We start from the raw sequence: 12,785 nt of genomic DNA, 5'->3' as shown, positions 1-12,785 counted from the left end.
TGTGGTGGGCAGAAAGAAAAAGTCTTCCCTAAATCAGCTTCATATGAGCAACTCCAGAGCTGGAAAAAAGACAAGCTTTGCAGCACACACACCCTCCCCCAATTCTAAAATGGCAGCCACGTGGTCCCGCCTTGGTCAGAATCAAGGCACACACATCTAGAAATGTACCCATATACTGCAACTACTACACAGCTGGTCTAATACAAGCACTGCCACTTCTCAGGAACCTCACCTCCCTTGCAGCTTTAGCCCACTGTGGCTACACCAGTGCTGTACTGATTTCATAGCACGCATCACAGCATCAGTATATGGAGAATGACTGCCATAGTGAGGGTAGAAATGCTAGACCAAGGTTCATAGGAGAAATACTAACACAATCTTAAGCATTGTAATGTTGCCTTAATACAGATACACGGAGGGAAGAAAATACTTGTGCGGTGCATATTTAACCTGACACATTATAACTCGCTGTCTTACCCTGTGATGTCAAAACATAATAAAACATTAAGGAAGAACAAATAAAATTTCTTTTTTTCTTCCCTGGTTGTTTTTTCTAAGCTGCCTGTCCTTGAAATTCACACCACGGATACAGCTGAAAAAACAGAAGGATCAGCTGTATGCAACTAGATAGATCAGAAGGTTGGCAGTGACTTATTGAATTAATTCTCTTTTTGGCTCTGTATTTACGTCTAACTCAAGCTCACAATCATTTCAGGGTTTGATCTAGAGCCATTGGTAGTCTCATACTAGGCTCACAGTGCCTGCACCATGTGAACTGTAGCTGAAGGATCCCATTTTTTCCCAAGGCATTCATGCTGCCCAAGCTACCACCGACCAGCAGCCTCTGCAGGCAGAGCCATCCATTCTGCTGTCAGCAAGTGAGCATGAGATGGTTCTTCTTTTTTTCCCTATTTTTACTGTCAGAGGAATAGTGAGATAGCTCGACCTTCCAGCTGTGGTGCCTATGTCTTTTCCAGTGGGACAACTGAGTTCCTCTCAATGACTTCTCTTTCCCAGCTCCTCCTTCCAGACCCAAACAGCCCAAGCAGCAGCTGGAGGAAGCACTCTTACCCACTCATGGATCCAAGTTCATTTCCAGTGAACTGTAACATCTCCTTCAAGGAAGACCAGATATCATCCACAGTCCTCCAACCAGCTTCATCTTCCTGAGTCTCTGCAACAGCTAAATGACTGTAACCAGCCAGTATCTTCTCTACCAGTCTTTTGCCTCCAGTGAGCTGTTATTCATGGGCTTGTGGCACCTCCCTCACTGACACCTGTTTTCTGCTCCTCATCAAAGAGACCAAGTGGGCTTCCTTCTCCTGGGCCTTTGCTCAGACACCTGGAGAACTAGGGGGCTGATGTGATTTAGAGTCTTTAAATTTTGGCATTTGGGTTTAAAAGAAAAAAATAAGTATTTGTTCTTGTCATCTCCTTCTACCACACACCTTGAGGCAATCTCTACCGTGTTGCTGACTACAACAAACCACTTTAGATTTTCATTGCAGAAACACCCATCTAAACAGAGATTAGAAAAGCAAGAGACGAGGAGAGGTGGTACTGAGGATTTCACCTTCTGCTTCAACAGTTGAGAAATACTCTGCAAAATCACTAGAGCCAAGAAATAATGTCAGTGCTAGAGAAGGAAAAATGTCTCACCAAACTTCTGTTAGCAGAGACAAGGTACAAGACAGAAAACACTCAGTTTCAATATAAAGTCCTGAGTGAATTATAGAGCTAGCAGTTCTTCTGTTCCTCCCCTTCACCTTAACATTTTATGTGGAAGGCACCAAGAAATTGAATATCTCCAAAAAGTGACCTTCTTTAAAAATAAGTATATTGAATTACATCTTGGAGAAGAAAGCATCAAGTTTTCCTGAGGACTAAACAAAATCACTGCCTATCATGTCATCTCCTTTGCAGATGCTAGTCCTGTCACCCAACAGGTATCCAAGCACAGCGGGGATGTCTCTGAACCAACCGGTTTCAATGCTTCTTTCCTTTACTGAAGTCAGAAGAAAAGGTGAGAGAAGTTCAAAGACACAAAGTAAACAATATTTAATTCAACAGTTCACATGCAGGCTTTTTCTCCCTCTGATGTTAACCCACACGCAGACAAAAAGAAAACGCAGCAGATGTGTGAAAATGTTTAAGTTTTGCTGAGTGATTCTAGTAGCACAGGCCACTCATATTTTCCTCTCATCATTCATTCTGACAGACCCAGTGCGAATAGCGCCAAATAGTTGAGCTCTTTTCACTGTTTGGCTCTAGAGCGTTAATCTGCTAGAATTAGGACTGTCATTTAGGATTTCCAATAAGTGAGGGATGCTGAGCCACCGTTACTAGATTTCAGCAGTGTTTAGTCAAGATTTTTTTTTTTTTTGACAGAGCAGTGATAAATTCTTTTAATTGAGATCATTTCAAGAATATGTAGCACACATGAAAGATGTGCTCCATTAAATGACAAGTCCACGGGGCATCATGAGTCCTTTCACTTTCGCAGCCGCAAAGGACAGAAAAGAGATGGAGACAAAGTATCTGTGTACTGAGGATCTGTAGGTAGGCAAGTCTTCCAGGTGAAAATGACCACAGGAAGATGCAAAGAATCATGCTACCATTCATTTCAATTTTGTTAAAAGACCACTCCTGTCGAGCATTTAACAACCAGTGGGGTAGAGTCTTTCTCCTCCTGCAGGAGAACAGAGTAAAACCAGCAAAGTGGTGCCAGGCAGGACATCAGAGCAAGCAGCATGCAGCTCAGCCACAGTTCAGCATCATCTGGCAGAACGCTCTCACTGCATCCTGCTTGGGAGCACTGGGTACGGAGGATCCATTCCAACACAGATCTTAACATCTGCCTCTGGCACCCTACTGAGAGGTAGGGAGTGAGAAGAATGAGGAAAGGCAGAGGGCTGGAAGGGTATTTGGGACACTGGAAATAGCCTTCCTCTGCAGCCAGGGAAGATAAATGATCCCTTCCTTATTCTAAATGCAGTGCCAACCAGTGAACAAATGACTGTGCCTTTGACCCTAGGCTTTGGCTGTATGGTTATTATACACACTTGAAAATGAAGTCTTGCTCAGAAAGTCTATCTCACTGGTTTCCAAAAAGGAGTAGATGGGACAGTGTTTCGTCCTCATTTTCCCCTTTTCCTCTTTCTTTCTTCAAATAGCAAAGGATAAACCAGTTCCGTCAAGATATATAAATGTGATCTAAAGCATTCAGTTTCCATTCCATTATTAAAGTTTAAGACTGTTAATTAGCATAATTTGACCTCAACTCCACAACCTGATCTACACAGCCAAGGCCAGCAGCCAAGTCCAGCAGTGTAGCTGCATGGTGATGTGTAGAGGTTCGCCCACCTCTTGAATTACCCACTGATGTGCTGTGGGAGTAATGGATCCACCGGAAGGCTCCCCAGCCGTGCAACAGTTTGGCTGAGCACCTAACGGAGGAAGCAGTCCATGTGCACAGAGCTGCCTCTGCCCAGGGCAGCCTCCTACCCCTTCGTTCTCTGCGGAAACCTGCTTAGAACTGCCTCAAGAACACATACAGTCTGTCCTGAACAACTCAGCTCGTGGGCATCTGCACTATTCAGTTTTGTGCATGGGGGATGTTCCACCCGGCCACGGTTCCCACATAGCTGGTACCGATTGCTCTCAGCTCTAAGCTTGTCCTTACGGCACAAGGATGCTGGATTTCCCCTAACTGTTCTTGCCTTACAGAAAGGCTCTATTTTCTGAGAGTTCGTGAGATGTTATTTATAAATACCAGGTATTTGAATGGACAGTTACTCAGCAGGTCCTAACCACCACCTCCTCCCGGCACACTTCGTGCTGCCTATAGAGTTTGCTCCTTAGGACCGCCTGAGGTTCACAATGCACAGAGTCGGACTGCTGATCACCGGGAGCCCCGTGCTCGGCATCATCCGCTACCTCAGATCTTCCGCGCAGCTCCCCTCAAGCACTCAAACATTTTTAAATACTAAAACGGGTAAACATTCACCATCATTTGTGTTACGTCAGAACACGGCAAACAGAGAACAAGCTAACGCCAAAGCTGACGAAACGACTGACTGGTGACCGCGCCGAGCTGCTACACGTTCTCCTCTGAGAGGAGGAGGAGGAGAGAATCTCGTTCTTCCTCCTGGGATTAGCGAAAGAACCGTCAATTCTTTGCTGCTCCCCGACCTCTCTTTCCCTCCCCGTAGAGCCCGGACTCCGGTCGGGGACCGCACGGGGACCGCGAAGAGCGCGGCGGCCGCGGGGAGCGGCTAAGCTGGGGACTGCCACAGCTCCGCTTCGGAACGGCACAACTTCCCGGCACGCTCACCCAACCGCGGAGCGAAGTACTGGGGATAAAGCAGAGGGCTGAGCGGCAGGAAGAACTTCGGGGGAAGTCGCTCTGCGCACCTCTCACTCGGAGGCGCTTCCCCGAGCGCCCCGTCCCCACCGGCCGCCCGCAGACACCTGTTCGCGCACCGTCGGGGCCGGGGCGCACCCGCGGCATCATCACCCGGCCCCGGGCACTTACTTGAAGGTGAGGACGCAGAGGGGCCGGTAGGACTTGTGGCTGGTGTTCTCCGCCATCCGCTTGCCCCAGAAGTCGTTGGCGAAAGCGGCGGCCACGGGAGCGGCCGCCCGCACGTCGGGGTTGTTGACGATGGCCCAGACGTCGTCGTGCACGAACTCTCCCCGCAGCGAGTTGCCGTAGCACAGCGCGCACAGCCCCGCCAGCACCGCCGCCGCCGCCGCCCCGCCGCACCGCCCCGGCGGCGGCACCGAGGGGCGCGGGGCCGGCGGCGGCGCGGTTCTGTCCCGGCTGCGGTTTCCCAGCGCCGAGCCCGTCACCATGGCGCGGGACCTTGCGCGGAGAGCCGCGCTGCGAGCCCCGGCTCCGCCGCCCGCATGCTGCGGGGCGGGCAGCGGCACCGGCGGCGCCGGCAGCGGCCACTCGCGCTCTGCCGGGGCGCAGCCTGCCCGGCTGCAAATAAACAGCGGCCGCCTCCCCGCGGCATCCCTCCTCCTCCTCCTCTCCTCCTCCTCCTCCTCCTCCTCCTCCTCCCCCTCCCTACCCCCCTGCACGCATGCTCCTTGCCGCGCTGTCACCTCCGCCCGCCGCGGGGGAGGCTCGGCCCGGGCGGGGCGCGGAGCTCCGGGCGGAGCGGTGCGGCGGTGGCATCGGTCCCAGGGCCGCGTTCAGCCGGAGAGCCCACCCGCGCACCGCAACCATGCTGTGCCGAGCAGCCTCTGCGGGACGGGAGGCGTTGCGGTGCCACGGGGGTTGTTTTCCCTATTCTGATCAAGCTGCCCCTCTTCCAAAATTTCCATCAAAGCGTCACCGTGGTGGCTTTGCTGTAGGAGCCCGTCCCGCCCACCCCGACCCACTCGTGGCCTATCGATAACTCCCGTTCACTCACAAAAAGAACTAGCGCTGCTTGGCAAAGAGCTTGGAGTAAGTAGGGTGAATGGGCATGAAGAAAGGTTGAGGGAACTGGGCTTATCTTGGAGAAGAAAAAGCTCCGGGGACACCTCACTGTTCCTTCCAGTAGGTGAAGGAAGCATATAAACAGGAGGGGGAATGGCTGTTCGCATGGATGGATAGTGGTAGGACAAGGGGGAATGGTCTTAAACTGAGACAAGGGAGGTTTAGGGTAGATATTAGGAGGCAGTTTTTCACTCTGAGGGTGGTGACACACTGGAACAGGTTGCCCAAGGAGGCTGTGGATGCCCCATCCCTGGAGGCATTCAAGGCCAGGCTGGATGTGGCTCTGGGCAGCCTGGTCTGGTGGTTGGTGACCCTGCACACAGCAGGGGGTTGAAACTCGATGATCGTTGTGGTCCTTTTCAACCCAGGCCATTTGATGATTCTATGATTCTGACATCCTGGGCACATCCCGAATTTCTCCCTGAATTAAGTCACACTGCATAGAGTTTGCCACTGCCTCGTGTATGCGTGGGAAAAGGGTGCAGCAGAAGTAGTGGAGGGTTCTTGCAGGCTGTCCAGGGCCAGCCCGCTCCACGAATGCTTTTACCCTCAAGATATTTTAGCACTCTGGGGGTTTTCCAAGTACAGCAAAAAGAAAACAGGCTTTTCAGCTGGGCTTCTGTAATAGCTACAGATAGCACTTGGCTCCAACCAGGACAGCCGGGACAGAAGGAAACCCTGGCAGGAGTGGGGCTGTGAGTCAAACTTTCCCCTCAAGAGGCTGATGTGACCTTAGTGGAGCTCTTCCCAGGGCTTGTCCCTGTCGGGATACCACTTACTGTGCTGGGCTGCTGTTCTGCTGCTGACTTCCCAGCACTCCTGTGAGTGTGGGCACACAAAGCCAGGCTACAGCACCTTGAGTTTGTATGGGAACCTGGAGTTTACACAGGAGAAAGCCTCCTGTGTACTTTCTTACTTGTTCTATGCACTCATCAAAATGTCATACAGACAGTGTAGTTAGCATGGATTTGTTGAGCTTCCTTTGTGGGGAGCTAACACTGCTACCATTTCTCCACGCTGCATGAAAAGATCCTTCCAATATTCACTTTCTTCTCTCAAGAAAATATTTGTAAGATAGACAAATAATGCTCAAGTCAACCATGAAGGAAGAGCTCCTTTCACCAAGAGAATACAGTGTGCTGAAATCACAGAACCATGGAACGGGTTGTGCTGGAAGGGACCTCAAAGCCCATTCAGCCCCAACTCCTGCCATGGGCAGGGCTGCCACCCAGCAGCTCAGGCTGCCCAGGGCCCCATCCAGCCTGGCCCTGAGTGCCTCCAGGGATGGGGCACCACAGCTTCTATGGGCAGCCCGTGCCTTCCAACCCCAACCACTCTATGGTTCTATACCTCTATGATCATAGATCTCCTGCTCCCACGGGCCTTGGGCTTTTACCTAACGCAGCCGTGTCATCACTCCTCAAATGTAAAGCCAAACTGCTTCTCAAAAGAGAATATCTGAGCTGTAGGATCATGTGTGTAGCTGAGCACTCCACTCACTGAGCACTTTTTGGCTGTTTGCTTGTATTTGAATCACAAGTTTTGTGCCAGAGGTATAAAAGGATTGTTAACAAATGGCCGTTAAAACTGAAGACCTTGAAACCAATTACACACAACGCTCAAAAAACTCGCTCTGCTAATTGAGCGGAGCTCATTACTTGTGAAGTAGGGAGGCTCAGCCTCCACTCACAGTGGAACATACGGCAGGGTACGCACACAGCAGTCACATCTGAACTGTTGCACATCAAAGGGCCGAGCGCCGATTGATCTGTTACTGTCTGAGGATGGCAACAGCTCAAAGGCAGAGAGAAACTGCAGAAGTTTTAAGTTTAAAGCTTAAGCGCGGACTTCTGAAGAGTTCAGCTTTGCACTGACTGATTAGAGTATAAGAATGCAGTAAATACAATTTAAAAGTTAAATTACCATCTGGTCCCAGCTAGAGGTAGATTTCAGAAGTAGCACAAGTAAATAGTTTCTTGCTCTCTGAACAAATAATTTTACATTTCAACTAAGCCATTTGGTAACTGGTACAATTGATTTCTGCTTGTAGTCAGTTACTGAACGGTTTCGCAATTGATTTCTATAGCCCCAGGATGAAACTCTATCTGCCATGCATACAATGTTTGGTTGGTACAGATTGCATTCATACCGTTAAAAGCAAAAAAAAAAGCCAAAAGAAAAAAGTACGAGGCAGCCACCGTGTTCTGTCAGCTATGAAAGGAAATTGCCATCTTGCGTTCAAGAACTGTGTGGATGTGGCACTGAGGGACGCGGTTAGCAGGCATGGTGGTGGTGGGCTGACGGTTGGACTGGGTGATCTTAGCAGTCTTTTCTGACCTCAGTGATTCTGTGAGTGCTGCAAAACCGGAGCTGAGTTTGGCATTAAAGCTTTGTGCTGGAGAAGCTGTGGTGAGGCAGCTATCTGCACAACCCAGAGCCCCTCACTCTGTGCAGCCAAATAGGATTGGGGCTTTGGAGTTACCGGGAGCACTGCAACAAACACAAAACAGAATGCTTTGCTGGGCTGATCTAGAGCAATCCTGTTGATGATCTGTTTTGCTCATTGCCATACTGATTTGCCTCTAGGTCAGTATAGGCTGCAGGAAGTTTGTCTTGGCAGAGTCTTCCTAAAGCCCAGTGGAAGTTCTCAAGTTTTTGCTTTCACTTTCAACTGCGGCTATGAGCCAGAAGAATCACAAACAGGAGAGGAAACTTCTTGCCCTCTGTACCCTACAGCTTTTTTCTGGACCTGTGATCCTCTGGAGACAAAGCTATCTGATGTCCCCAGGGGAGACCTTTCATTTTCAGTAGGTTTGTAGCTGCTTGAGGTTCAGCCCACAGCCCTGTGATCAACCACCTCTCTTGGGCAGACACAGAGTGCACTACGTATCACTACTGAAAACACAAAGCCCTTCATTCTACAAAGCTGTATCAGCAAGGAGATACCGCATGGTACTCGGTGGTCCCTGTGGATGTGCATTCCCCATCACTGACACAGATGGTGAGCAACAGAATCCTCCGTGACCCATTTTTAGATCCATTTGACACCTGCTTCATATGCTCGTGTAAAACCAGAGAGTTCAAGCTGAAAAAAAGCTTGCTATAGTTGTTACTGGATTAGAGGGAATCTTTTTTTCAGCTCATACAACAAATGCCTTTTCTGCCTTTGGAGAGACCCAGTTTAAGCTTTAGCCTAATGGCAGGATTACAGAAGTTCTATAAGCCCCTGTGGTGGCTGCAGCATCCATGGTTTGACAGAGGGGAGAGGTGTGAGACAGTGCGTGCAAAGTGACTGGGGCTTGTTGCTGACAAAGGATAGTAATACTTCTCAACATTCTTGTGTGCTTGCTTTGGGGTGTGGAGCCACGTGGTGGGATGGGGAGTGGAGAAGAGAGCATTTTTCTTTTCTGATTCAGTGTGGATCTGCAGTTTTCCTTCTCCGGAAGCACTGCAGAACTTTCCCAAAGTTAAAGAGAGTTCTCAGTCTTGCCTTTGTTGGGAAGAGCGTGTTTCATAGCATAAGAGCAAGGGATAAATGCAGCCCAACGGGCCTGAGTCATAAGAGCTGTCACGTATCCATCTATATAATATTAACAAGACAGTTTTAGATTTTTTTTTTTTTTTCCAGAGAAATCAACTAATGACTCAGAACCAAAAAAATTAAATTCAGGGTAGTCTCATTTTTGGCTGAATGAATGAAGGACTCTTAGATGACCCAACAGTTATTTCCTTCTCTTACAGTGCAAACTGCATTTTTGCGGTAGCTGGAACACTGATTCTCACCAAAAGCAGATCAGCATGAGTGTGAGGCTGTTTGAAGAGAGGACCTCGATGGAGAGAAGTTGTTTTTAAAGGACTGCTTTCCTGAGAAATGGACATTAGTAACTCAGGCACCATATGCTTCCTGCTGTGCAAAGATGTGAGTAAATTTCTGTACGGTTGGGCACTGAAAATAAATGCAGTATAAGAAATAGATTTGGACACAGAACCCAGATCCATACTTAGTGGCTGGAATTCATAACACTACTGCACGGAGGCACTGGATTGTGAAGAACAATTTGACTTTGGTGAGGTGAAAGATGCATTTTTGGGCAAGGACTGAATTGAATCAATAGACTTAGACTAGATATCAGGAACCAGTTCTTTCCTGTAATGGTGAGACACTGGCAGAGGTTGCCCAGATATGGTGTGGATGTCCCTGGAAGCATTGAAGGCCAGGCTGGATGGGGCTTTGAGCAACCTGGTCTAGAGGGAGGTGTCCCTGCCTATAGCAGGGGGATGGAACTGGATGACCTAAGGTCCCTTCCAACACAAACCATACTATGATTCTATGTCTGGACTCAGCCTTCAGAACTGGCAGCACATTTCTCAATGTAATTGCCTCCTAGAAGTTTACATGCTGCAATAATGGCAGAGTTTGAAGACCCCAAGTGTGTTCCCTATTCAGCTTCAGTTGGTGGATTTTTTTCTGGGCATGTCTGAGCTGGAGCTCAGCAGCAGTCCTCTCCCAAAAGTGATTTATATGAAAGATCTGGCGTCCCTGGTTTCTACTGAATTGCAGTCCCTGAAAATGTTCTGATAAAATCAGATACTCTGATAGAAATCTCTACACTTATTCTTTGATTACTGAGCAAGCTCAATTTCATCATGGTGAAGTAGAAGCCAGTGGTTACAATTACCTTTCCTTCCTTTCATCTGGCTTTTAATATTTGGATTTAAGATGGAAAAATTACAAATGAATAAATCTGCACCAAGTCTAGTCAAGATTTTTCTCTGTATAATAATATTATTCATATCTCTATGATTAGCAACAGCTGGAATAAATTTTAGTAAAAATATTAAAATCTGTATTGTAGAATAAGCCGCATGGAGTCACTGTAATTTGAGGAAGGCAAAAGTTTTCATAAAAGCTACTGAGAAAGGAATATGGATTTTTCTTTCAGGTGAATTTTTTCAATTTTGTTTTTGCAAGCAGATCTGGTTTTATTTCACTGTGCTCAACTTCCTGGTGCTCATGTTGAACAAACACTTGAGATACAGCAGTACATCAACGAGCCACACTGGACACTGCTTCTTCTCACTAAACCAAGGTGTACTGAGCTGCTCAAGCTGTGTTAAAGCAAAGTTTTCAGCTGCCATTACAATGACCTAATCCAATGCTGGTGCTATATCAGCTGGAAAGCTATTAAGCAGCTCCACTTTTCACCTGCAAACATCACCTATACCAGCTGCTGTTTTCAGAAAGTGGCTGAGAAATGCACAGGCAGCCAATACATCAGTTAAAAGCAAAGCAATAAAACTCTGTACAACTTCTCAAGTGAAATAATTTGAAATCCAAGTTCAGTGGCCAATTGAAAAGGGCAGGATCAGGATCAGGAGAAAATAGAGCGGGAAAGAGGCAGCTAGAAGCAGCTTTTTAGTGCTCCCTTTTCTCTCTGTGTTGTTCCATATGTCTGAATGACCCTCAGACTGGAGGTGGGCTAAAGTGGACCCTCCTTAGAGATCCTTGCTACTTCAGTAGTCATTTGCACTCTTGAGAATCTGCTGTAGATGGTAAACATATGTTGCAAGATGTGAGGAATTTTTAATAAAAATACTAAGAACTTTCTGAATGAAAGTGATTACCTAAGTGTGGGAACACCAGAGAGAAGAGCGGAATGGTAGGTGCAGATGGCACCTCAGCCAGCAGGTCACCAAGGTGCCAACAGATCTGTGTGAGGCTTACCAGAACCTTCTCACCCTGAAGACAGTCTACACAGTGAGCGAAATGAAGGACAGGCTAATAAACCAGAGCCCTCAAGAAGTGATGAAAGGAAGAAAAGAACAGGCTTGGAGCCATAAAACACCCAGATAAGGACAGAAAAGCAAATACTAAGCCAGGGGTGCAACAGGATGAGGAAACAAAAGATCACACTGTCAACTCTTAGGAGATCCGAGAGCAGCACTTGGCTTCCAGTCCATGAAGAACCTAGGAGACGTGTTGAGATGCCTACAGATGTCACTTTCCATCTTCACCACCACAAGTCACCTGGGCTGGAGCACTGGACCCATTTGTTTTAGTGTTTGAAAGCATGAGGGTATGTGAATGTGTAAACCCCGTTTTGTTTCATGTAAAATCATCTCTGTCCTGTTTTAGTTCACATAGTGCTTTGTTGCATGGTTACGACTGTGTTACAAAATGAGTTTGGCAAGGTTATGGATAAGAGCTACATGTATTAATGATACTTGACTACTTATCCACCTGAGTGCAAACTTCTGGCTTGCCTGAAATGCTCTCTAGAGACATGCAAGTGTTTTTCCTGTTTTCCCCCGGGCATATACAAGCTCAGGATTCCAGCTCCTCCTGTTAGTGGGTGCCACAGGACTCCTTCCTGGCACTGGGATCACATCTCTCCAAGGAGGTGAATTCTCCCATGTCTCTTTATGCATACGTACACTCCATTCTCCAGCCTGATGTCACTCCAGCTTTTTTCTCAGCTGGTAGGAACATATAACATCAATTCTCATTTCCCATGGCTTCAGGCCAAAGCTAGAAGTCATCTGCAAATCAGCTGAAACACTCCTAGGGTGACTTCAGTGAAACTCTAGATAATTTCTGGACAGCTTTTGCAGCTTCAAAGAAGCAGGCATCAAACCCAACCAGTCTGCGAGCATTTCCAGTGTGCTCACTGTTACTAAAGCTGCTCACTGGTGCCTCTCAGTGGTGTTTTCTGTTGCCTCCACTACACCAAAAATTTCATTCTAGGCTGCTTTATGATGCTCTGGGTTCACTTGTTTGTGCTTTCCTACTTTTCATCACATCCAGAGCAATGCAAAATAGCAACATATGAAGCCTTCCAAGTGAGGAAACTCCAGACAGCACAAAAACTCCATGAACACAACCAGCCCCAGTTCATCACACCTGCCATTTTCTCTAGGATATGGCACTCAATGGCTTGGATCAAGTTTTGTCTTACATAACTGCCACTCACAGGGTCCTTCTGAGATTTTCCTGTGGGCTATTTGGAGGCTTGCAGAGATGCTCCATGGCCCAGCATATCTTAGCTGTTACAGACTTAATTCCAGAGCTTTGTTCCTCAGGCACAACGCAACCTTTTTCTTTGTACAGAGGTCATGTATGCTGAGACAGAGCTTCCCCAGATTCTGCTTCAAGAATAATGAGTGTTTCTCTGCAAAACCTGGGAAAAAAAAAAAAAAAAAGGATTTCTATGATCCCCATCATCATCTCAGTACTCCTCTCCACTCTTCATTCTTTCTTGGGAAAAGATGGAGAGAAGACAAATTAACTTCCTGAGGG

The 12,785-nt window shown here is 47.6% G+C and overlaps 1 protein-coding gene across 1 annotated transcript in view; it reads right to left on the bottom strand.

Moving 5' to 3' along the window:
* TMTC1 (transmembrane O-mannosyltransferase targeting cadherins 1) overlaps positions 1-4,854 on the bottom strand; it is a 152,084-nt gene extending 147,230 nt beyond the window's left edge. Inside the window, exon 1 of the mRNA XM_042838013.1 lies at positions 4,535-4,854. Within this exon, the coding sequence (XP_042693947.1) occupies positions 4,535-4,854 (320 nt within the window). The remainder of the gene's footprint in view (positions 1-4,534) is intronic.
* Between the last annotated feature and the right edge of the window lie 7,931 nt (positions 4,855-12,785).

Source organism: Centrocercus urophasianus, unplaced genomic scaffold (assembly GCF_019232065.1).
Source record: "Centrocercus urophasianus isolate 14NV4802_14NV808 unplaced genomic scaffold, USGS_Curo_1.0 seq_73, whole genome shotgun sequence".
NCBI classification, from domain to species: domain Eukaryota; kingdom Metazoa; phylum Chordata; class Aves; order Galliformes; family Phasianidae; genus Centrocercus; species Centrocercus urophasianus.
Note: the sequence above shows the minus strand (reverse complement) of the source record. Positions and strands in the feature narration are given on the sequence as shown.